Source organism: Lissotriton vulgaris, chromosome 4_1, assembly GCF_964263255.1.
Source record: "Lissotriton vulgaris chromosome 4_1, aLisVul1.2, whole genome shotgun sequence".
In the NCBI taxonomy this organism is placed as follows: Eukaryota; Metazoa; Chordata; class Amphibia; order Caudata; family Salamandridae; genus Lissotriton; species Lissotriton vulgaris.
In genome coordinates, this window is record NC_141691.1 from 1,819,274,953 (window position 1) to 1,819,301,178 (window position 26,226).

Genomic DNA, 26,226 nt, shown 5'->3' on the forward strand with positions numbered 1-26,226 from the left:
GTGAAAGCTGGGCTTTGTGCATTCCCTCCAAATAGTCACACAAAGGGAGCTGGGGTTTGACATTTGCATCCTGATGGACAATCCCAAGGCTCTTTGGCCTTCCTGAGGTAGATTAGGAGGGAGGAGCTGACACTTGCACCTGAATAGGGCTGTACCTGTCCCCACACAAAGAGTTGCATACCCCCCTGTAGTGTGTCTAGAGCCAGGACAGGATAGATAGGGAATATGTGATCTTCAAAGGCCTCTTTGTTGTCACCCCCACTGGTGTAAGTACTGGACCCCTGACACCACCACATCAGAACTATACTGGAACCAAGTACATTCTGCCTGGAAGAAGAGCTGATGTGCTGCACGGGGGACTGTCACATAGCTACCTTCTCCTACTGCCGTCTGCTTCTTGCCTGGAAGTGAAAGGGACTGGTCCAGCTCTCAACATCCTTGAATCTGAGTCCCCCAAGGGCTTGTTGGCTTGCCACCTGTTCTCTGAAGTCTCATGGTCACAAAAGACTCTGCTGGTGCTGCTAGACTCTGCAATCTTTGAGTTTTGCCCTTGCCTGGGGTGCCCCCTCCAGCCTTGGGCCCCAGAAGTGGGTTTCCTGCACTACTGCCCCTTTAAAGGAAGCTTTGGTGCTCTTCACGACCACGGATGGACCCATTTGGTTCAGAAACCGCATTGCTCACTCGAAGGATCAGCATGAGTGGGTGAAAGATCATCTCTCTGCACAGCATCATCAGTGCTCGAGACCACAAAGTCCCTGCCCATTTGTCTGTGATGCCTGGCAGCTCTCCGCACCCCAAGGACCACCGCCATCGACACGCACAGTGCTCATACCGAACCATTTCCCTCTGAATGGGATGCATGGCTCAACTTGAGAAGGTAAAACTTCAACGAGACCTGCTAGAAAATGTATCCGATCTGCGCTCCATCATGATCAGCTTGGATTTTCAGATTTGGCCCGGTCTAGCGCGACCTCAAGTAACTCTTTAGCGCTATTGACTTCTAAGCACTGTTTTTGGATGTAATCTTTAAAAATTCATATCTCGACTTCTCCTTATTGGATTTTTGTCCTTTTGGTTTTGTTTTAATCAGATAAATATTCTCCATTCTAAAAGGTATGAAGTCGTTTTGTGGTGTTGGGCCACAGGTATTGCTAGTGGGTCAGGAGGGTGCAAGGAATCATAAACAGGTGTAGGTGAGTGTGTTAGCAACCTCTGTTGAAACCACTACCTTCAGGTGGTGTTGGGTAACACTGTGAACCCATTTGGAGCTTGGGTGGCATTATCAGGAGTAGAGAAATGTTGGGGTTGAACCCAGCACTGTCAGTCCAGTCCACTAGCACATAACCAATGGTGTCATCCAGGCACTTCGCAATTGTGACTAAGTTTACATGGTTTGCCAGTTTATTTCCCTTAGCAGTAAAGGAGCAAATAATTCATAATCATATTTTATTATTGTAGGTGCAACTAGAGGGCAGTAAGTGACAAAAAGGAAGAAGACAACAAGAAAATAAGAGGGTCAGTGAGCAAAGGAAAGTCGATGATTGATTGGATTCTTTGAGGATAATGAATGTTCTCTGTCATAGTCAAGAAGTTCCCACATTACGCAGTGGACCTTTGGCTGTACAAGGCAAGAACTGACGAGGAGCAAAGACTGTTCCTTGGCATAGCATAGTTCCAAAACATTTGGGATTTAAGGTTGAAAATGCAAAGATCACGCTGTATGAAGATGCTTTGAGACTCGATTTATGTCAGCTAAGTAGGAGAAGAAAGCCAGGGTACCCCTTTTGGACATCATCTTCAAAAGGGAAATATGATAAACCCAAGTACTTTAAAAAGGCTAAACCATATGGAGGTTGGAAAGGTTTTCAGTGGGGGAAGGGTGCCACAGCTATCTGCTAGAGGTTCGAGAAAACAAGTATGCATGGGCACAGTGATGACAATTACAGCACATTCACTCCACATGCAGTGTAGGGCACCCTGTCCCAGAGTGAAACTGAGGGAAGGGTTCAGGAGCTCAGAGAAGGTCAGAGAAATGCAAGGCACCCAGATTCTAGGTCAGATGAAGTCCCCCCTCCATTGAGATAGGAGGCTTTCCCATTGCCCTTTCCTCACAGCATTAGGGCACTGTTGAACAAATATAATCGAAAAGATGATTCACAGCTACCGATTACATATTTGATGAGGGGTTCAAAGTCACATTCAAAAGCCAATATACTGTCAGGAGCAGTCAAAAACTGAAATCAGCGGCTGAACACCCTGAGGCAGTCTGATAAATGATCTTAAAAGAACTGTTGTTAGGTCAGATAAAAGGTCCTTTGTTCACGCCTTCCTGCCAGTTTCGTAATATCCCTGCTGGGTTTAGTTCCAAAGATTAAGCCATACCAATTCTGTTTACTATTATTCGCAAATGCACTATTTTCCTGACCTATAGGGTGCGACAATCACTGATGGGATCAATTAAGAGCAATGTACAGTAGCCTGTGCATCGGTTGATGATGCCATAGAGATATTTAGACCTACAGGCAGAAGACCTCTGACAGTTATTGTGGAAATTGAGGCCGCATTCTGGTTACTTGGGGTTTACCCTGACAGTTTTGGTTTGTTGGGCTTCTAGCAAAATATCAAATCTATTTTGACTATTTATGCCAATAGCTTGGGAAATTTCTTGTACTAACTTTGAGGAGTTTAGTACATTGTTAGATTGGGAACTGCATAAGCGACACCCAAAAGGCGGCAAACTGCACTATTTCGGTGAGTTTTTATATGAATCAGACATAGACCAGTGTGCTTGCATCCTGGATGCTTTTGTTGAGCTAGCAGGATTACTTAAAGTCCCACTGCCAACTGGGAAGATGATAGGTCCTGCTACAAGGATGGTGTTTCTTGGCATCAAACTAGACTTATTGAGGGGCATGTACAGGATACCACAGGGCAAGGTGGTGTTGCTTTTGAATGACATTCAAAACATGCTAGGCAAAGACAAGACAGCTCTGCAAAAAATTAGAGGCCCTCAGGGGAAAACTCAACTTTGCTAAATCCCATCAGTTAGTATGGTGTTTGCCTGCTTATTGGCACAGCTCACAGTTTACATTAGGAAGAAAGCAACTATTCTTGTCCCTTCCGCTACCCTCGAGAAATTCATCTTTACCATTGGATTTGACTGGATAAGGTGTATACTTGTTTTCTATGCTTTCAAAATGGCTAGTGCATTGTATCTTAGTATTGCATAAAATGATTGTTTTCTATACGTGGAAGATGGCTGATGTGTTGCGCTGGTAAACAAATGTGTGAAAGTAAAATAAACAATGTTTCTAGTCATTACTACTGGACTTGCTATTGCTGGAGCATTTTAAAAGCATTGATCAACATCGAACTGACACACACAAATGCAATCCCCACCCTTTATCCCCCCCCATTCTCAGCCCCCACCTCCACCCATTAACCAATCACACAGAACACACCACCTCCATCAACTCTACTCCACCCTTTCAAAAAAGTACCATCTACAATCCCACTACGCCCCCCAGTCTCACCCCCCACTACCCAACCTCCACCCCCCTCACCACTAATAAACGCCCATCCTCCACCCTACACTCCACGCCTACCACCAATACTCTCATCCACACTACCAACCTCTCCCCTTTGTCACCCACGACCGAGCCTTCCATCCCCACCTCCAACACATTTCCCACAGGGGATCACATTACGGCCTCTCTCCTCCAGCTCAAAGAAGACATGGACATCATCAAACAACAACTACTCTGTCTATCACGCTCCAGTCACCCCTCACCCAACACCCTCCACCAGATCAAACAGGACGTCCACATCATCAAACAAATACTCAGCACACATCCCAGACACCACGCACGCGCCTCCTCCATCATCTCCGCTCCCAACTGGTCCTCCATCCGGGCGGCGAACTCTCGCACTCGACCACCACCGCACTGGACCTCAATCCCTGTTCACAATCGTGAAAACCGCCCCCATCGCTCCTGCAACCCTCTCTCGGACCTAGACACACTCACCCTCCTCCGCTCCTATGACCCAACCCCCCATAGCAACACACCCGACACTCTCACTGCCATTCCCACGATTCAATCTAATCCCCTTAGACCCCCCACGCTGAACAACAGAATCGCTATCCATAGTAACCTGAGTAAAGTCCCCCTCGCTCTAGAACACCCTTCCACCCTCGACACACCCCGTCTCAAATGCACTCTCCTCAACTGCAGATCAGCCGTTAGACACTCCGCCGCTATCGCCGATCTCATCCTAAAATGGGATCTTGACTTAATCATCATGACTGAAACATGGTTAACAGAATCTTCTACACCTATAATGGACATTCTGGTCCCCCCCAACTACCACATCACTAGACTTGACAGGTCTGGCAATAAAAAAGGTGGCGGAATCGCATGTATATACAGGAGCAACCTCTCTGTCTTGAAAGTAACTTCCCCTTCCCTACCCTCCCCAACTTCCTGTGAATATATCTGCCTAGATATTCACAGTGAGGACAAACCGATCTGCACTCTGCACGGCATTTACCACCCACCCGGTGACAACCTTACCTTCTCCCAACAAATCATGGACATGATCTCAGCCAACTCCGGTCGACAACTCACACAAATATACCTTGGTGACTTCAACCTCCACTGGAACGATCATAATGATGCGGTGGTAAAAGGTCTGAAGAACTTCCTTAACGCCCTTGACCTCACTCAAATTTGCAACGTTCCAACACACAAGAAAGGCTCTATCCTCGACCTCATCAGCTCCAAAGAGGCCACTATCAAACTCGAATCAATCCATCCCTGTGATTGGTCGGACCATCATACCATCACATTCTTCATCAATGAAAAAGTTAAATTTAACCCCGTTCAACCCGCCAGGCCCAAAGTCTGGAAAAGAGACATGAAAAAGCTAATCTCAAACTCTCTGCCCCCCAAAAGCTGCAACTTACTACTTCCTCCTGCTGGCGTTAAAGATGTCCAATCCTTGACTGATCACTATCTTAACACTATGACCTCAATAATTAATGAAGTCGCACCCTTGCAACTAAAAAAAGCCACCACAAAAATGTCCAATCCCTGGTACGACGGGAGTCTCAATGACGATAGACGCGCCATGCGAATGGCAGAGCGCACCTGGAGATCAGCTCCCTCCGCACTGAACCTAAAAAACCTGAAGAAAAGGAGAAACGCCTACTTCAGGAAAATAAAACGATCAAAATCAGACTTCTTCAGCCGTCAGCTTGACCAAGCCAAAAATCGTCCGAGAAAGCTGTTTGAGCTTATCCGAACACAATCCAAAGAACAACTCCAACATCTCAACACTGTTTGCGAAGCTCCCTCCTGTGAGGACTTCGCCTCCTTCTTTAACCAAAAAACTGACAACATAAAGAATGACCTCCTCATAGACGCAAGCCTCTATCCCAAACCCCACCGCATAGCACCCACGACACCAAAAAACAATGCCACCTGGTCAACCTTTCTCACCTACACGGAGGAAGAAATTGGCAAACTGCTCAGCACTCTGAAACCATCCAATCACCTCACGGACCCCCTTCCTGCCAACGCTGTCAAAGTCCTTACCCCGTCGCTCCTTCCACTCTGGACCAAAATCATTAACAGCTCCCTTCAACAAGGGATCATTCCCGACTCCCTCAAAGTTGGTCAAGTCACACCTTTGCTAAAGAAACCTACAGCTGACCCCTCTGACCTAAACAACTACCGTCCCATTACCAACATTCCGACTCTTGCCAAACTGCTGGAAAAATGCGCACAAACACAATTAACCAAACACATTACTCAGTTTGATCTCCTCAACTCTCATCAATCAGGCTTCCGAGCAAATCACAGTACTGAAACTGCTATGACTCACATAATCGACGACGCCCTCCAAATCCTAGATCATACCGATACTTGCCTCCTCATCCTCCTTGATTTCTCCTCTGCATTTGACACTGTCAAACATGAGAGCTTAATCGAACTACTAAACACGAGAATGGGCCTATCTGGAACTGTGCTCAAATGCTTCACGTCCTTTTTGCATAACAGGTCGCAGAAATTCAAGAGCAACAACTTGATGTCTGCACCAAGACCTGTATCGCTAGGCGTACCACAAGGATCCTCCCTATCCCCAACCTTGTTCAACCTAGTTATGGAACCTCTCACCACCTTGCTGCAAGAATCCAATGTACACTTCCACATGTATGCTGACGACACTCAACTCTATCTCAAATTACAATCACCCAAAGACATCACGCTCTTGAACTCAACGATCAGAAGCACCCAATCGTGGTTGGCCGCCAATCATCTGAAACTCAATGCCCTTAAAACAGAGTTCCTTCTGATCTCACCACCCGCGAAGAGCACTACCGCACAAATGTGGCTTAAAGACCTAACGGCACTCAATGTCCAACCCACCATCGTGGACTCAGCGAAATCTTTGGGCATAACACTTGACACCAATCTCAGCATGCAGGAACACATCAACAAAGCAACTAAGGGAGCGAACTACCAAATCAACACCCTTAGGAAACTTAAACCTTTCCTTCCAACCAAAGACTTCCAAACTGCGGTACAATCGCTAGTCATACCTCGAATAGAATACGGCAGTACCGCCCTCTGCGGTCTCCCCCAAGCCACTACGGCACCCATCAGAGCCTCTCTAAACGCCGCAGCGAGACTTATCACTGGATCAAAAAAACACTCACACATTTCCCCTGACTTCAAATCCCTGAATTGGCTGCCGTTTGAAGCCAGAATACACCTGAAAATCGCTTGTCTGACGCACAAGGCTGTCCACCTGAGCTCACCTACATACCTTGCTCAGAAGCTGATGATTTCAGGAGGTTCCAGAAACACTAGAGGTACAAATAATCTTTTGCTAAAGCCTAAAAGATTCCGCAAGGCAAAAACCTATAAACGCTCCTTCTCAGGAATGGCTCCCAGGATTTGGAACTCGCTCCCCCCTGAAACCAGGCTCATCACCTCTACTATACTTTTCAAGAAAGAAGTAAAAGCGATCCTCATGGCTAAATACACTTGAACCACTACTGGAGATAAACTACAAAGACGTGATACTCATCTGTACTACTTGTCGAACACTTTGTATTGTTATTTCGATTCTGAAATTACCTATTGATTGTTTTATGTTATCACCTCAATGTACCTTTAACATGACTGATGTATCTGCGTATACATGCTCCCCCCTCTGTAAAGCGCTCTGATATCTGCGAAGATCTTGTTCGCGCTATATAAAACTTTCAAAATAAAATAAAATAAATTGGACATTGACAAAGGCAAAATATGAATGGAGGTGGAAAGTAGCCAATATTGTGTAGGGAAAATTTCTAGTCACTGACTATTGCACAGCAGAAAACCTTCACATCACTACCACACCCGTGACCTGGGAAGACTCCCTTTGAAGAACATAGTGCTGCTGGAAGAAAGAAAACTTCTGACTCCTGAGTCCTGTTGGTCACTCACCTACCATTCATCAGCAACAGCATTAAAAACTGTTTATGCTGAACTCCAAAATTGCACTACTGCTAACCATCTCCTGCATGACTGCTAATATGACTTCAGATAATACCACATTACAAAGACTGTTACTTTACACATCACAGACGAGGCCCTCCTGAAGACAGTATAAGAGGACCCCTGCCTCTTGAAATTAATGGATCTCTCAGCTGCCTTTCACACAGTCAACCATCACACCATTATACACACCCTGGAATCTTGAACGAGATTCACTGGTAATGTTAACTGTCTCTCCTCCTGCCTTCTCAGCTAACCCCACTTTGTAACATGGGCACCTTCATGTCTTGAATCGCTGTATCAGTTACTCTTCCCTGTCATCTCCAACTTCTACATGGAACCCACTTGGGGTCTAATCACAGTTAAGAGCATCAAGAATCACCACTATGCTGATAATACACAACTATACTGGAAAGTTTCCTCCGCTTTAGAAATCCAACACATTTCCTGGGTATCAAGTGGCGACCTGAAGCTCATACCAACCAAGACAAAATTATTTTTATTTTCCAAGAACAAGCAGCAAGAAATAGATCACATGAACGCTGGTGACATTCAAACCCTAACTTTAAACAAATGCCAAGCCATTTGGATTTTCCTTGGACTCCAACCTCACTCTCAAGGAACATAGTGCAAACAAAATGACCGATCCCAGCTTTCTTTTCTTTAGGAAGTGAAACAGTTTCTTCCCGAAAAGATTAGGAATTGCTCTTCAACTCCTTATAGTATTTCATCTGGATGGTGCTAATACACTGATGAGTGGTTTCACAGCTCCACAATGGCACCCGTATAGGACATTCTACATGCCACAAGATATTTCATCCAGGGCCATAAGAAATATGATCACATCACTCCTGTTCCGATGTAACCATTGGTACCCCTTGCAGGTCTATACTGTGTTGAAAACCAGCTGCACCATTTACAAAGCCATTACATCCAGATCCTCCAACTATCTTGAAGCCATGCTCACCATTTCTGGTGGCTCTTGCACAATCACAGCCAGACACTATAAGACTGGAGAATAAGTATAACAAACAAAAAAACAAGCTAGAATGCATTTTCCATCTATGCACATAGAATTTTTTAACAAGATTTGCACATCCATGAAACGACTAAAGCTGCTCCATTTTAGGATTAGCTGAAGATGCACCTCTTTAAAGAACTGTACTGTTAATATTGAAAAATCAGTGTCAATATGAATTAATGCATAAAAACAAAATTGCATATTTATTGACCAATTCGCAAGTTGTGAACTCCACATCAACCCTGACTCAGAACTATGATGCAGTTAGGCAGGCCCTGAGATCCAAGCCATAGGTCACTGATTGACAAATCACATGTAGGTTGGCACACAGCCAGCAGACAAATATGTGAACAGAGAATCCCAGATCAATCCCACAGATAGGTAAAGTATACAGTAACACCACAATGGATTGTCTCCAATAAAGCACACCTGGCCGGAAATATGCATGGGTACCCAAGACACCATAAATGCCAAATGAAGTTAGGAACACATAACCAATCAGGACACAGCACACATAGCTTAGAGTGTGCATCAGTGTATGTTTTTGTAGTATACGTGGTGTTAGTTTTCTGACACTTTAGAGTGTGCATCAGTGTATGTTTTTGCACAGCACACATAGTACATGCAGTGATCGTGTGCTCCCCATTGCGGAAATCTGTACATGTTATCCACTGGTCGCATTGTGTCCACGCAAGGTCAAGGCCCACCTGGCTTCCTCATCCAATACATTAATTTAAGGCTCCAAAGACAGAGGTTCACCTTCCAGCACCATTTTATTGCATTCAATGGGCTGTATAAAGACCCGTGTTCGACCAATTGTAAATTGTAAGTATGGGCGAATTTTGCGAATCAGCAGTTGGCGAATTCGCTAACAAATCAGCAAATTCGTGGATTTCCCCACAAAATCGCAGATTTTTTTGCGATTTTGCACCACCGCTAGTGTGTGGGGGGAGGGGGCAAACAGGGGGGCTTCTATGCGAGTTCACATGCCTGTTGTGTGTATAAAAGGAAAGGCACCGATCAGAGCAGCAGATGAGGAGAAAGAAGCTTGTGGTCACAGGAACTGCACGGGGATAGAGCTCGTGAAAGTCAAGGATGCAAAGGCCTCCATCAAGCATCATAGCTAATTTTCGATGGTAGATATGGGGAGAACACACACCTGCCCAGCCTCAGCAAAGCGCACATTGTTTTTGGGCTGATTAACTTTGCCATCGCGCTGAAGGTCGCCGGGGTCCCTCGAGTGAGCTGTCCATCATAGTGGCTAAAGGGCAGGAAGACGGTGCACACCGCTAGTGTGTGTGTGGGGGGGCAAACGGGGGGGGCTTCTATGCGAGTTCACATGCCTCTTCTGTGTATAAAAGGATAGGCACCGATCAGAGCAGCAGATGAGGAGAAAGAAGCTTGTGGTTACAGGAACTGCACAGGGATAGAGCTCATGAAAGTCAAGGATGCAAAGGCCTCCATCAAGCATCATAGCTAATTTTCGACATTAGATATGGGGAGAAACCACACCAGCCCAGCCTCGACAAAGCACACATTTTTTGGGGCTGATTAACTTTGCCATTGTGCTGAAGGGCGCTGGGGTCCCTCGAGTGAGCTGTCCATCATAGTGGCTAAAGGGCGGGAAGACGGTGCACACCGCTAGTGTGTGGGGGGGGACAAACGGGGGGCTTCTATGCGAGTTCACATGCCTCTTCTGTGTATAAAAGGACAGGCACCGATCATAGCAGCAGATGAGGAGCTAGAAACTTGTGGTCACAGGAACTGCACGGGGATAGAGCTCGTGAAAGTCAAGGATGCAAAGACCTCCATCAAGCATCATACCTAATTTTCGACGGTAGATATGGGGGGGAACACACACCTGCCCAGCCTCGACAAAACGCACATTTTTTTGGGGCTGATTAAGGAGTCACTGAATTTGACCTTCAACTCAGGCACCTGCTTTATCTATATCTGTAAGTGTTTCCTGCAGGAGCCTTGTTGTCTACTTGTAACTATTCTCTGACCCTGCTTCGAGGGTCAGAGCAGGGTCAGAGAATAGTTGAAAGTAGGCAAGGAGGCGCCGCTCAGGAAGCACTTACAGGGTTACAGCAGGTGCCCAAGTTGAAGTTAATTTCTTTGTAAAGATTTTGTAAATGGTTACAAAGAAATAAGCTTCAACTTGGGCACCTGCTGTAACCCTGTAAGTGCTTCCTGAGCAAAATTTGTCCCGTATGCGAATTCGCAAATTTTTCTGTGATTTCGCGTGATTCGCGGATCGCGAAATCGCGGAAAATCTGCAAATTCGCAAGTGGAACAAATTTTCCGCCCATACTTAGTAAATTGAGACAGTTCTCAGACTCTATGCCTGTGACTGTGTTCCCGGCTGTATTGTTTAATTAAACAAACTGTTTCTGTTTTCCCAAATGCCTCTTGCCTCTTGTTTTTTCAAGGTATTTCATGTTCAAGCAACAATTTGACGATTAATCATCGGAGCTAAATGGTACCCTCAACCCGACTGCAGCCAATTAAAGGGGGCCCCGCCCGACGGATACACATTTGCTCGACAAGGAAGGTGAGCAGACACTGCAATTGATCGGAAGGTCTGCTGAATACGAGGGGTGGAGGTGCATCCTGAAGCAGTCATCACAGAGGGTAAGAGACTACATTGGAACCTTAGTAAAGCATCTGGCATATGGCAAACTAGGGAGAAGCATAAAAAAGATAAACTGAGCACCCTGCCACTGACAGAAATCTAGCATATTACCTGTTTTATAAGTATTGTAAGTAGCCACAAGGCAACCTCGGAGGACATCCCGCAAAAGTCACCTTTTTGCGATAGTCAGCACGCTGGGAAAGGTGAATATTTATTGTATTTATTGTCGGAGTTGACACCTCAATCTTATTTTTTAATCTTAATGTGTTTCTCAGTGCCACAGGTTTCTCAACAACGTTGGTTTCTGATAGAAGGTAGAGGTGTTGGATGCTTCGACCACTTGTCGTAACACAGTGGCACGCTTTTTCCACTGGGTGTGACACAGCCGGTATACTTGGACCGCTGGGATTGACACAGATTGGATACTTGGCCACTGGGTGTGATACAGAGATCGATTTGGACATTTAGGGAAAAAGATTTGGAACTGGCAGATAAGGTGAATGTTTTCAGCAAATAGGGGCCTGTGGTCAAGTTATTCCTTTTTGTCCCTGCAAACTATTGCTATTATTTTTGTCCCAGAGACAACATAGACGGGCTATCAGGTTCACTTAGTCCATGTACAATGCAGAGCATCCCCTGATCACAGGAAAGCATGCGCTAGAAGCAGGCTAAAGGATTGTTTTTTTTACAAAGTCATCATTTTTTATCTGTTAGTTTTTTATGTGTTGGTTGCTTGGACCACTGGGCATGATACAGATGCTACGCTTGGCCCCTGGGTGTGATACTGAGTGCAGTTATTGATGTAAGGTGTGTGATGTTGTGGTACTGTTAATTACTGCAAATGGTGTTATGTTCTAGGTAGTCTGTATTTGTTTATGTTTCATAGGAAGGTGCGGCAATTTCTCAAAAACCGTATTTAATGCCAAGAGAAAATATTTTTCCGATACTATTTCTGTTGACAAAATGTACTTTTTCCTATGATGCAATCCTTCATATGCTTTTATTTGTGTTTAAGAAATGTTTATGTTAAACTGTTGATGCAACTGTAGATAGCGCTGAGCTCATAGTTACATAATTCAAATATATTGCACACAGAGGCCTTACTGAAGCAGGACTGACACATCTTTGAAAGGCTACTTCTGCAGTTGTATACCACTTTACAAGGGGTTTACAAGTAAATTAAATATACCAAACAGGTGTTAACCAATTATACCATGTTGACAGAAGAGAGCACATGCACTGTAGCACTGGTTAGCAGTGGGAAAGTACTCAGAGTCCTATAGCCATCAAAAAGAAAGTGAGAAAAAGAGGAAGGCAAACATTTCTGGTGACCCTTCAGAGAGGTCCTATTTCCAACAGTAACATTGGCTTATTCCTAACTGGAATATTAATTGTACTTGTAAGTCACTAGTAAGGTGGTATTACATGCACCTGTAAATTAAATGGTACAGGTTGGCCTGCACCACTTACTGTGCCACCCACTCAAGTATCCTTTTAAACATGTCTCAGGCTTGCCATTGCAGCCTATGGGTGCAGTTTCAGCTTCCATTTAAACCTAGCAAGGTAAGCCTTTTGAGATGGATAGATCACCTAAGTGTACTAGTACCGCCCTCACTGCTGTCCACCCTAAGGCTACTGGTAAACACTATTTATTCAAAAATTTAGCCACAATTCAATAAATTCATAAACGTTAAATCGCATAATGTATGTAGAATGTTTTTATTCATACAGGATTCATCCTCAAGGCAAAAATATATGTACATTTGTTGATGTACTCAGTGCATTTTGAGTGCCAAGACTCTTCATCAGGGGTAACTACAAAACAAAGATAATAGAAATGAAACACAATCAGTACTTTTGTTTGTATATACCACAGAGACTTTCAGGACTTGAAAGGACCCATATGTTATTCCAAGAGAGCTGACTGATTCCAGAGTACATCATTCAACTGAGTGCCGTTCATCACTCATAAACCTTAATAGTATCATATCACCCGTGTATTGTGCTTAGTGATAAAGTGCATGCTGTCCTAAGGTGTATATTCAAAGTTCCTTGTGGAGGTGCCCTCCCACCTTAAAAAATTTAACAATGCCTGCCCATGCGTACAACAGCAAACTTTGAGTCCCAGCATGAATCCTGTTTGGAATAAGAGTGCATTGCTAACTTACCACCAAACAAAACTAGCTGTCTGAACTGAAAAGTGAAGTAAAAACACTTTCTTCTTCAATGTCGTCTGCAATTATCACACCTACAATGGAAAAGAAACCTCACTCGAATGACTTGCCTAGTGACAGTCCCCACAGTGAAATTACGTAGTGAAAGCTTCTCTCAAAGAAAATAACTAAATGTTATACAGAAATCATTGCCACTGAATAAAGATGAGGTTCCCACTATTTCTATCTGTGAAACAAAAACAGAAACCTGATCAGGAGCCAATTATAAATGCTGTGGGTCCCCTACCCTGTATGTGCATGTAATGAAATACCTTGAAAAAAACGATCCAACAGGCTAGTAATATTGTATAGGTTACAAGTCCCTAATTTCCTTGAACTGGCTATGCTTCCATGACGGAGATGCTGAAACAAACAATAGCAATCCTGCACCTATTTTAAGTCAGTCTCATCCTACAGAGTGATATATTGTTGAACTATACCTCTATGAGGACATATGAGTTCTACATGGCACTGCGTGTGACTGCTGTGATGCTTGAAAACTGCTCTCTACTCAATTACACCAAAAACCTACGGACCGCAATAACGCACTATTGTTTAGCATTTTTCATCCTGTACCTCTTAAAAATCACTTACTATTATTTCAATTCATTCAGATAAAACGAATCACTATGGATCATGAAGTGTGCAATCAAACATTATCCAGCTGTGCATCACTATACAAACAGTGTTGGTACCTTGATCAGGTAATGGAGTCAGCGTTCCTACAAGTATCTTGCATGAATTGGAGAAACCTTATGCAAAACAGACATACGGATAAACGTCCACATGAAGTCTTTGGGGTCGATTTACAAGCCCCTTGCGTCATTTTTAACATGAACAAATTGACACAAAAGTTGTGCAAGGGGCTTGTAAATCTGCCCCTTTGTGTCTAAATGTTCACAGCAATTGGAATCCATCAAACGTATCATAATTCATAGATGGGATCTTTTGGAATCCTGATCCTGATCCTGACTTTCGGGGACTTTTTCGACACAAAACCTCTTTTTTGCATACAAATGATGTCACAATTTGAGAGAGAGTTTTTTATCCACTAACTCTAAGAATATCTCAGCCCACAAGGGGATGAGGAAATGTCAGAATTGTGTCCATCGTAATAATGTAATTGTGGGCAATAGCATCTCACATCCACACATAGGCAGAATCATCAGATTCAGACACACAGCAGATTGTAATATGCAACCAATCAATCAATCAATCAGTGACATTTATAGAGCGCACTACTTACCCGTTGGGTCTGAAGGCGCTTAGGAGGGGGGGGGGGGTGCCGTTACTGCTCGAACAGCCAGGTCTTGAGCTTCTTCCTGAAGGAGAGGTGGTCTTGGGTCAGGCGCAGGTCGGCCGGGAGGGAGTTCCAGGTCTTGGCGGCCAGGTAGGAGAAGGACCTTCCTCCTGTTGTCGCTCTACGGATGCGTGGGACGGTGGCGAGAGCGCGGCTGGCTGAGCGGAGGTGACGTTTGGGAGCGTAGAAGTTGATTCGGTTGTTGAGGTAGCTCGGGCCTTGATCGTGTAGGGCTTTGTGTGCGTGGGTGAGGAGACGGAAGGTGATTCTTTTGTTGACGGGGAGCCAATGTAGGTCTCTCAGGTGTCCGGAGATGTGGCTGTTTCGTGGGATGTCGAGGATGAGTCTGGCTGAGGCGTTCTGGATCCGCTGGAGTCTCTTCTGGAGCTTGGCGGTGGTTCCGGCGTAGAGGGCGTTGCCGTAGTCCAGTCGGCTAGTGACGAGGGCCTTGGTGACGGTCTTCCTGGTCTCCGTGGGGATCCACCAGAAGATCTTCCGTAGCATGCGCAGGATGTTGAAGCACGCTGAGGAGACGGCGTTGACTTGCCTGGTCATGGAGAGGGAGGAGTCCAGGATGAAGCCCAGGTTGCGTGCGTGGTTTGTCGGTTTGGGTGCGGTGCCCAGGGCGGGGGGCCACCAGGAGTCGTCCCAGGCGGTGGGTGTGGAGCCCAGGATGAGGACCTCCGTCTTGTCTGAGTTCAGTTTCAGGCGGCTGGTCGTCATCCACTCGGCTACCTCCTTCATCCCTTCGTGCAGGTTGGCTCTGGCGGCGGCGGGGTGGTTGGTCAGGGAGAGGATCAGCTGGGTGTCGTCGGCGTAGGAGATTATGTTGAGGTTGTGTTGGCGTGCGATGGCCGCGAGGGGGCTCATGTAGACGTTGAAGAGGGTAGGGTTCAGCGAGGACCCTTGAGGGACGCCGCAGATGACTTCGGTGGCCTCTGACTTGTACGGTGGCAGGCGGACTCTCTGTGTTCTTCCGTCGAGGAAGGAGACGATCCATTCCAGTGCCTTCTCCTGGACTCCGACGTTGCTGAGGCGCTGCACTAGGGTGCGGTGGCAGACGGTGTCGAAGGCCGCGGAGAGGTCTAGGAGGATGAGGGCCGCTGTTTCTCCGTTGTCCATCAGGGCTCGGATGTCGTCGGTGGCGGCGATGAGGGCGGTCTCGGTGCTGTGGTTGGCTCGGAAGCCGGACTGTGAGGGGTCGAGGGATCCGTTCGTCTCGAGGAAGGTGGCCAGCTGTTTGTTGACGGTCTTCTCGATGACTTTGGCTGGAAACGGGAGTAGCGAGATGGGGCGGTAGTTCTTGAGTTCGGTGGGGTCTGCTGTAGGTTTCTTGAGTAGAGCGCTGAGTTCGGCGTGCTTCCAGCTCTCGGGGAAGGTGGCGGTGTCGAAGGAGGTGTTTATAATGTCCCGCAGGTGGGGTGCGATGACAGCGTCGGCCTTGTTGAAGACGTGGTGAGGGCAGGGGTCAGTCAGAGATCCGGAGTGGACGGAGTTCATCATGTGGACGGTGTCATCGGTACTGATCGGAGTCCAGGCTCGGATGGTGGTGGTGGACGGCGTTGCTGTGGTTGTGGCGTGCGTCGGATGGGTGCTGAAGCTGTTGTGTATGTCCGCAATCTTGTTGTGGAAGTAGGAGGCGAGGGAGTTGCAGAGGTCCTACGAAGGGGTGATGTCGTTGTTTCCGGCGTTGGGGTTGGAGAGCTCTTTCACGATGTTGAAGAGTTCCTTGCAGTTGTGTGCGTTGTTGTCCAGCCGGTCCTTGAATGCAGTTTTCTTAGCGGTGCGGATCAGTTGGTGGTGCTTCCGGGTGGCGAGTTTGAGGGCGGTCATGCTGTCCGGTGTAGGTTCCTTTCTCCAGACTTTCTCGAGGGCTCTGCAGTTCTTCTTGGAGCTCTTGAGTTCGTCGGTGAACCATGGGGCTTTCTTGCTGACGGGTCTGCTGGGCGGGGTCCTCAGAGGGGCGAGTTCGTCCGCGCAGTTGCTGATCCACTTCGTGAGGTTGTCGGTGGCCTGGCTGGGGTTCGCTGAGCTGGCAGGAGGGTGCTGGCTCAGGGAAGCGGCGAGCTGGTCGGCTGTGATCTTGTTCCAGTTTCTTCGGGCAACCTGTTGCTGGTGGTGGTGGATCGTCGTTCTTCTGAAGGTGAAGTGGACGCAGCTGTGGTCTGTCCAGTGGAGTTCCGTGGCGTGGCTGAAGGCGATGTCTTTGCTGGATGAGAAGACGTAGTAATATATGCCATCAAACATCATTGTGGTCTATTTTATAAGGGGAAAATGGAGCAAAGTATTAAATTCCGGGTTACAGAACATAAAACCATGATTAGGAATGGCAACCATAACTCCAGCTTAGTGGCTCACTGGTTGGGTCACAATCATAGCATCTCTGAACTTTGGTTCACGGTCTTGGAAAGTATAGCAAACAATCCAAAAAGAATGCTCAAAGACAGTTGGCTCAACGTACAACATACAGGATTAGGGCCATGAAACGTTTGATTCTAGGGGGTTTAAATTACCAGTTGGAGATGGCATTTTCCTCTAACATTTGTACACAGGTACATTTAACCAGAGTACACCAAGCAGAGCATGTTTCAAACATCACAGCCCTTACACACATTGACTTGTAGGACTCCTATGTCATCATAGGAGCATAGTTCAACAATATATCACTCTGTAGGATGAGACTAACTTAACATCAGGGCAGTATTGCTGTTAGAAACTTATTTTTATCACATGTATTTGTATCAGCATTAGCACAACAATATTCATGCATTCGTAATAATTTTGAACTTGTTGAGTACGTGGACGTGGTTACAGGTCATAGATCATCATTTTTAGACAATTGTTTCCATTTGTGTTTTGTTTTATGAAAATGTTGTAATATGATGTTGGTCTTATAATTGGTCACATAATAACACTGATGCCCAGTCCAATCAAGCATTTGTTCAGAGACATTATATTCCAGATAAGATTTCTATGAAACAAGCTTGTAACGCCAATAATCTATTGCATTAAGTTTTTCTCTTCCAAGGTCCCATGATCATTTTCCCATTACATTTTTTCTGGGTCGTTGATCAATTTCCCATTCTTGGTTTGATTTAAAATACCATTTAAATATTACTTTATAAAGGTCTTATATGTTACCTAATATGCTGTGCATGACACATTGGTTTCACATTTCTGATCTATGGCACATGTAAGATCAATGTGTGGAATGGGAAACTAGTCGACCGTGTCTTTTTTCTTTGTTTATTATCACAGGATTCGTCATGACAGCACACAGGTTGGAAACTTAATTAGCATTCTGCATCAATGGAGTTTTTAATTTTCAGTCGGTGAATGAGTCAGGAGGAATCACTACTGCGCATTGAAGAGGGTACGGTACATTAAATGGTATGCAGAGTGTGACACGCGGTTTTAATGTATCAGTGATTTTTAGAAATTTGATTATTTGTTGCAGCCCTCCATCATAGATTCATAGTCGGTGCAAGGATATTACTGACGTGTCATACATGAAAAGCTACTAGCCCGTTGGATCAATTTTTCAAGGTATTTCATTATGTACATCTACAATATGGAGGACACATGGCATGTGCTATTGGTTTCTGACCGAGTAGCTGTTTTTGCTTCAAAGATAGGAATGGTGGAAACCTCTGGCGTATTCAGGGGTAACGGTTCCTGCATAACATTAAGGTATCGTCTTTGAGAGTAGTTTCTCAATCCAATTTCACTATGGGGACTCTCACTGGCACTAGGCAAGTAATTCGAGCAATGCTTTATTTCCATCATAGGAGTGATAATTGCAAACAACATTGAAGAATAAAGTGTTTTGCCTTCATGTTTAAGTTCAGACAGTTGATTTTGTTTGCTGGTAGTCAGCATGAACTTGTGACTATGCCCTGGTCCCGTGTGACCAGATATCTACAGCTGGCGCTTGGTGCTATTTTCACAAAAACTTTTAAAATTTCATATCTCTGGTTCTACTGATCAGATTATTGTCGTTTTATTCTTGTTTTATTTATTAAAGTCTACTCTATTTTCCTAACCTGGTGTTGGATCCTTTGTGGTGTGTTTTCACTGTGTTACTTTTTGAAGTGTTGCACAAATACTTCACACGTTGCTTCTGGGGTGAGCTTACTGCTGTGTGTCAAGCTACCCTTCTTTGACCTCCTGGTTGTATTTTACTCTACTCTTTCTCTTTATTGTCATTTTTGCCTTATGTCACTGTGTTTTTTATCATTCTGTTCCCATTCACTGTGTTCTTTTTTTTAGTATTCTGTTCATTACTCGCAGCCCCTTGCCGTTCCCATCTCCCTGTTACCACCTCTGCAGACCCGTTGCCCCAACCCCTGCTCTGAATTGAAACATATAGGGCAGACGCTTCCTTTTCTGTTTTGGACCCAACCCCTGCCCTCACCTGTTTCCCACCTCCCAGCTCAGCGTCCCTTCCCTCTCCTACAAATACTGACCACAGCACGGTTGCGCCGCTGGCTTGCCGAAGGTGCGCCTAAGGCAAGCCAATCTGCGCCCATCCGTGACCCACCAGTGACCAGTGCCAGGAACCCTGGCTTTCCAGGGCCCCGCCGATATAACGTCACCACCATCTAAGCTCTCAACCCCGGAAGACACCCAGACTGCCAGATCTCCTCACCGAACACCACCCACTGACCTTTCTCCTGCAGACTCTGCCAATGTTCCTTCCCCATCTACAGCGCCCCCACATCTGCCACAGGCTCAGGGGACACCTAGGACACCAAAGGCCTGAAGTGCATCATCCTCAATGTACGCTGCCTCCACAGACACACTGTAGAGATCTGGGAACTGATCGACACCCTCACGGCCGACGCTGCCTTCTTCGCGGAAACCTGGACCAACGCCACCTCCGGTCCCGACATCGCCACCGCAATCCCTGATGGTTACAAGATCCAGAGGAAGGACCACCCACACCGCCCAGGAGGAGGAATCGCCATTGCACACAAGACCTCCCTCTGACTCTCCACTGCCTGCACGAGTGACCCCCACTCCAGCACAGTACACCTCCACTTCCATATCCAGACCACCCCCAGGACCATGCTCCACGGCACACTCGCCTACAGACACCCAGGGCCTTGCTCCCTGGCCACAACAGCAATCACTGCCTCGTCGAACTCCACACCATCACCTCCATAGACTATGTCCTACTCAGAGGCCTGAATTTCCACCTCAACAACCACAGCATCCATGACTCCACCACCCACCTCAACAACCTCTTCAACCTCGCCACCACAATCGCCCCCGAACTAGGACGGGCCATCAATGCCTCCCTCCAATCTAACCTTCCCTGATGACTGGAAGCAGGCAGAAGTCAAGCCCCTCCTTAAGAAACACTCGGCCGACCCTACGGACCTAAAGAACTAAAAGCCCATCTCTCTGCTCTCGTTCACCTCCAAAATTTGCCGAAAGTCATAAATGTCCAGCTGACCGATTTCATTGAAGAGCACTCCATCCTAGATGCCTCACAGTTTGGATTCTGCAGCAACCGCAGCACCGAGAACGCCCTCCTCGCTGCCACTGACGACATCTGCATGCTACTCGACCAGGGACACACTGCAGCCCTCCTCCTACTAGACCTCTCCGAGGCCTTCAACACTGTCTCACACCACACCCTTGCAGCAAGACTGCACGACGCTGGGATACAAGGACATGCCCTCAACTGGAACATATGCTTTCTCTTCAGCACAACCCAGAGGATCAGCCTCCCCCCTTTCATCTCCATACCCACAGAGATCAACTGCGGAGTATCACAGGGATCATCACTCAGCCCCATGTTCTTCAACATCTTCATGGCCCCCCTCACCCCCATCGCTCAACCCTGAGAAAACAGAGGTCCTCATCCTGGGACCCTCAACCTCCACCTGGGATGACACATGGTGGCCCTCCGCCATCAGGAGTCCTCTCACCCCGACAGACCACACTTGGAAGCTCTGGCTCATCCTCAACTCCTCTCTCACCATGACGCGCCAGATCAACGCCGTCACCTCCACCAACTTCAACTGCCTCCGCATCCTCTGAAAGACCTTCAAATGGATCCCCCCCGAACACACGGACTCATAACCAGCAGACTGGACTATGGAAACGCCCTCTATGCCGGAATCAACAGGACCCTTCTACACAAACTCCAACCCATCCAGAATGCCGTGGCAAGACTTGACCTCGGGACCCCATGGCACGAATGCATGACGCAACAACTTTGAGACCTTCACTGGCTCCCGGTCGAGAAGAGAATAACCTACAAGCTTCTCACCCACACCTACAAATCCCTCCACAACATCGGATCCAAATACCTCAACGATAGAGTCTGTTTCCATGCACCCAAATGAACTCTCTGATCTGCCGACCTCGCCCTAATGGATACCCCCTGCATCTTCAGAAGCAGAGCAGGAGGAAAGGCCTTAACTTACAACGCAGCCAAAACCTGGAACGAGCTCCCGATCAGCATCAGACGCTCCTCTAACCTGCACTTCTTCAGGCAGGACCTCAAGACCTTGCTCTTCGACTGAGCCGGAGCTATCTACCCTTCCCCCTCCCCAACCCCCCCCCCCCCCCCCCCCCCCCAGTGCCTTGAGAACCTCACGGGTGAGTAGCGCACTTTATAAGCCCTTGATTGATTGATTGCTTCTGAGTTAAGTTTACTGCTGTCTGTCAAGCTACCCGAGGGTTGAGCACAGATTATTTTAGGGTTGCTTGTGACTTCCCCCTGAAAAGGATTGTGGTTCCTGTTAGAGTAGGTTTCGCCCCCTCAACCAGTAGCCCAATTTCTTACATCATCTCATGACAGCAAAAAAAGGAGTGTGAATAATGTGGTGGTATTATAAAATACAAACGAAATGTGGAATAAGTGTACTTTAGTCTATATTTCCACATTTGTTTGATTTTATGAACATCTTCGTAACTATGATATATCTGTATTCATTTAATGTGGCACTAATTTATCTTCTGACAATAATTTATACAATTTATAAAAAGGATGGACAATGCGTTGATCAAAAAAGCTAATTACAGTGTTTGATTTTTCAGTACATATCACTTCAAAAGAGCAAGCTTTAGCTCTGAGATGTGAAGTGGTGCAACATTCTTTATACGAGTGGTTTTGACAGATGTCCCATAATGCCTGCTTCCCTTCCTTTTGGGACACCATTCTTCGGTATCTTCACGCTGGTCCTCATTTTCTGCAACGAGTGAGCTTGTCTGGGCATAATCCAATTACTGTCGGTGTTCGGTGCATTGAAAGGTCCAATTTAAATGTATGGGATTCCTGTGGCCTTCTGTGAAAATCTATGTCGCCCTGAGACCGTCACAATAGACATTATGCTAATGAGTGTAAGGGGACAGCGGCACATGTACGGCCATGCGTGCATGTGGTGAGCGATATGCCAGGGCGTCAGATCTGTTATACACAAAGCGCAAGCAGCGTGACGTTTCATTAATTTTATGGGAGCGCGGGACTCTCGTTTCTCATTTACCTCTGTGGCTATGTGTATGAATTCCATTCGCAGCTACGGATGCACGCGGACAGCTGCCAACACCTTCAGCATCCTACGCCGTGCACGGCCTCGCGCGCGGCGCCACCCAAAGGACCTGCTTAGTCACCAGGCGGGACCCAGATGCTTACACGGAAAGGACACTCACGCCCAGGAATGGACTTCTCGGCATCTGTGGGTGATGAGTTGTTAACTGGTCTGCCATATTTGCTATCGTTAGGTGTGATGTGGCGCTAATCACTCCTTTCAACGAAGCACGTGCCCTGCGGAGCTCAAGGTTCAGACTGGCACATGCAGCTTCCGAGTTAACATTGGCTCTCAGCTCTCAGCAAATGTTTATACTTCTCAGTTGTTCTCTGTGTGCCGTCGACGCCGCTCTTGTGCCAAATGTCCTCTGGGTTCCATCTGTCCCGACATTGCCTATGCCTAATCGGTGTCTGACTCCCCTCTGCCGGCGTCGATATTTCTAAATCTACTTCACTTGTGTAGGTGCGGACACGGCAATGCATAAAACAACACCAGCTCCCCTGTCACTACCATCACTCGTTGCCACAACATGGATGGGGAGTGCCGGCAGTAACACAATGGTAGCCGCAGCACATTGTCCCATGCACTGGAACCACGTAAGACGCATTTTGTCTCCTTTCCTTCACTTCCTTGCCTCACATCCACGTTTCATTTTTACATTAAACTTATTCAATGCATAATGTACCTGTGACTACCCAAATTAAAGCATTGCTGGTAATACTATAAGCAAGTACTGCCACAAAGTGAAAGACTCAAGATTGTTTGCTTGTGGGAAGTACTGGTGTCACAACTAGTTTTAGTTTTTCTTCAGATATACATCATAGAGTGTAAAAAGAAGATCAGCATCTACTTGAAGCTTGGGTTGTGCAGGAGATGGTTTGCTTTGCATTTCGAGGCCGGTGACGTACCAGCGATAACACGTTTATCCACTGTGCACTTCTAGAGGGTGTTATGATATGATCTATAGTACACATGGCATGCTTTCTCGAACATGCTCAGGGCTTCAACCAGAGTCAATGGAACCAAAGAAGGAATTAGCAGCAGGCGCTGCTTTTAATAACCTTTCCGCATTCTTTTCTCCGTTGGACAATGAGGATGAAGCAGCTTCCGGGATAAATAATGTCTGTCTCATTTCGCAAAATCCGTCTAAATTCCTGCTCTGTTTCTCTACAAATGTGTAGGAGGTTTGTACATTCTTTGCATAGTCTATATTTACAGTTTACACAATAAATTACACGAAGAAGCGTGCATAACTACTGAAAATGGACTACGAGCATGGGATTATCACAATACGAAACATGTTTTGAATTATTTGGAAAGCTACCATGTACATATGGGACCACCCTAAATACATACACATCATAATCTGAAGTAGGAGCGGCATTGGAGGCCTGGCTTGTAATTTATAATCTGATCTGATTTTATGAATTTCATACACATTTAAGCAAATTTGACAAAAACACCGTAAAGACAATGTTCCAAAGTAACCCTCATATTCTGGAAGAATGGAATTAGTAATCATACAGAGCCCCTAAAAATACAACACATTTTAAATGTTGGTAATCTGAGCTAATAGGACACCTGTGCCCCAATTATACAGCAGGAGCACTTTCTCATTTTGCGCAGCAGCGCCTTCTTAACACAATGCGGTCAGCGCAGACTGGCTTAGTGTACCTGATTAAAGTAAGCAACATGCAGTCGTCAGAAAAGACCCACATTTTGACTGACTGCGCCTGCAGTGAGGAGAGCGCATTTGTCAAAGGCAGTGCCTCTAAAGTTCACTTCAGTGGCACAGCATCTGTTTAAAGAGGGCTAGCAATCCTCCGCAGGCGGGTGCTGTGTGATGCTGCTGGGGTTGCCCCTGGGAACATCGGGAATACAGGGGCATATTACCAACGATTAGCGATATTTATCGCTAACTAGGCTTAGCAACGATTTATTTATCGCTAAGCATCGCCGGAAATTATCGCTGAGATAACGTGCTATTAGCTACGTTTATCTCCAAAGCGATAATTTTTCCGGCGACAGCCGGAATATCACTGAGAATACAGCGATATTCACGCATTAGCGACTAAATGCTCTTAGCCATGTTATCCACCTCCCATTGGATAACATGGCTAAGAACTGGTCTGGGCAGGTGTTAGTTTTTGGTGATATTCGCGCTTAGCGTGAATATTGCCATCGCTAAGCCTGCCTTGCTAATAGGCGTTAGCGACGTTAGCGACTGCTTTCAGTCGCTAACGGGTTGGGAACGCCCACTTTGCATGTCATTAGTGATAATTATCGTTAACATGCAAAGCGGGCCCCAAACCGCTCGCTATCGCCTCAAAGCTGTCGCTAACATCAGTTAGCGACAGCTTGCTAATTGGGCGATAGTATTATTGCCGCTTAGCGGCTAAAACGGCCGCTAAAACGGCAAAAATAGCATATCACCAGCATTGATAATATGCCCCACAGTGTCTAGAGCGGTTTAGCCATAAATGCAGAAGGCTCCCTCACTTGCACAGGGCCACACTCACAACTGAGTGAATTCACCCTTGCGACCGCACTAGCACACAACTTGGATCAATATGATCCGTAGCACAGAGGCAATACTAAAGTGTCCCTGGGGAGCAAACAACATACACACTCACCAGATGTACCACCTGTGCACTGTGTATGATACAGCTCAGATAAGCACAGACATATTTAATAAATAAACTTATGCAAAGAGATTACACTATTTTATGCTTCATCAAAAGAAAATATAGTCAACACGATTGATGTAATAAACGACATTAGCCAATATTCAATGAAAATAACATTACTGCAATAAATCCAAATTACGCGACAAAAGTAAAGATTTGAAAGACCTTTCAAAGGTAATTTTGATGGAGTGTTCCGGTTCAGCCTCGATCACCCACTCACAGTTCAACGAGTCTTTGTAGTATCCAGGCCAGCCTGGAGAGAGGATGACTCCACTGGGAGATGAAAAATGACCACCACATGGAGCTGCAAAATAAAGGACATTGATAATTAAGAGTATAGAACCTAGCTTTCTCACTTTTCATTGCATCGAATTGCAAATACATATGATGTTAAAAACCAGAAGAATGCATGCTAATAGCCGAAACGGAATTACGATGGTACTGTATTTCAGCTATTGTAGTGGAAAACACTTTTGAAGTGAAAAAGCGAATTAAGCAATTTATAGCATAATAAACCAACCACTGTCGTAAAAGGCTTTGATAATTGCTCTATTACAATGGTATTGTTTTACAAGCCTTTCATCCTTTGCTATACAAGCTGAAATTCTGACTTTGGCTAGTGAAAATTGCGAGGGCTACATACATGGAAATCAGTTGTCTTGTGCACCAAATCAGTGTATATTTTATTACACGCCTCACATACACTAGATTTTCCAGTGGTTACATTTTTTTGCAGCACGGATAGTAATGAAAGACCTAGGGGTAGTGCATAATCTCCTTGAACTTTAATCATGTGTGGAGATGATCAGCTATAAAATACTACTTACTAGGTGATGGTAACAGTGAATTTGACTACATGGAGCAGCACTTTCTTGCCCGCGGGTCTGATCTGGTAAAACTAACCCTTCACCTGTCAACCTTCACAGACTTCACCCATTGTGTAGCATAGGTTCCTGCATGATCATCAACCTTCTTCATCATCTACATGATGCTCCTTGCAAATATGCATGTACACACCACCCAATCAACAATTAAGAGAGATCATACGAAACTCAAGGCTTGCTTAAGTGTTCACAAAACGATGTGGCAGAATTGCCTCTCTTGTACCACAACTATATTCAAAGTACTGGAACATCTACCGTTCTCTCACTGTATTGGCCTTTCGCAATAGTCCTGCTACAGTTGCCCTTTCAAATGTCTGCAACCTTGGCATTCTTTCCTAATGCCAAGACGTCAGTGCCTTCCAAGGTGAACAGCATCAGTAAAAAAATACATTACCATC

General features: G+C 45.9%; 1 protein-coding gene across 1 annotated transcript in view; it reads right to left on the minus strand.

Moving 5' to 3' along the window:
- The window catches only part of CSMD3 (CUB and Sushi multiple domains 3), a 2,596,150-nt gene that overhangs the window by 1,238,416 nt on the left and 1,331,508 nt on the right, over window positions 1-26,226 (minus strand). Inside the window, exon 17 of the mRNA XM_086918068.1 lies at window positions 25,110-25,248. Within this exon, the coding sequence (XP_086774194.1) occupies window positions 25,110-25,248 (139 nt within the window). The remainder of the gene's footprint in view (window positions 1-25,109; window positions 25,249-26,226) is intronic.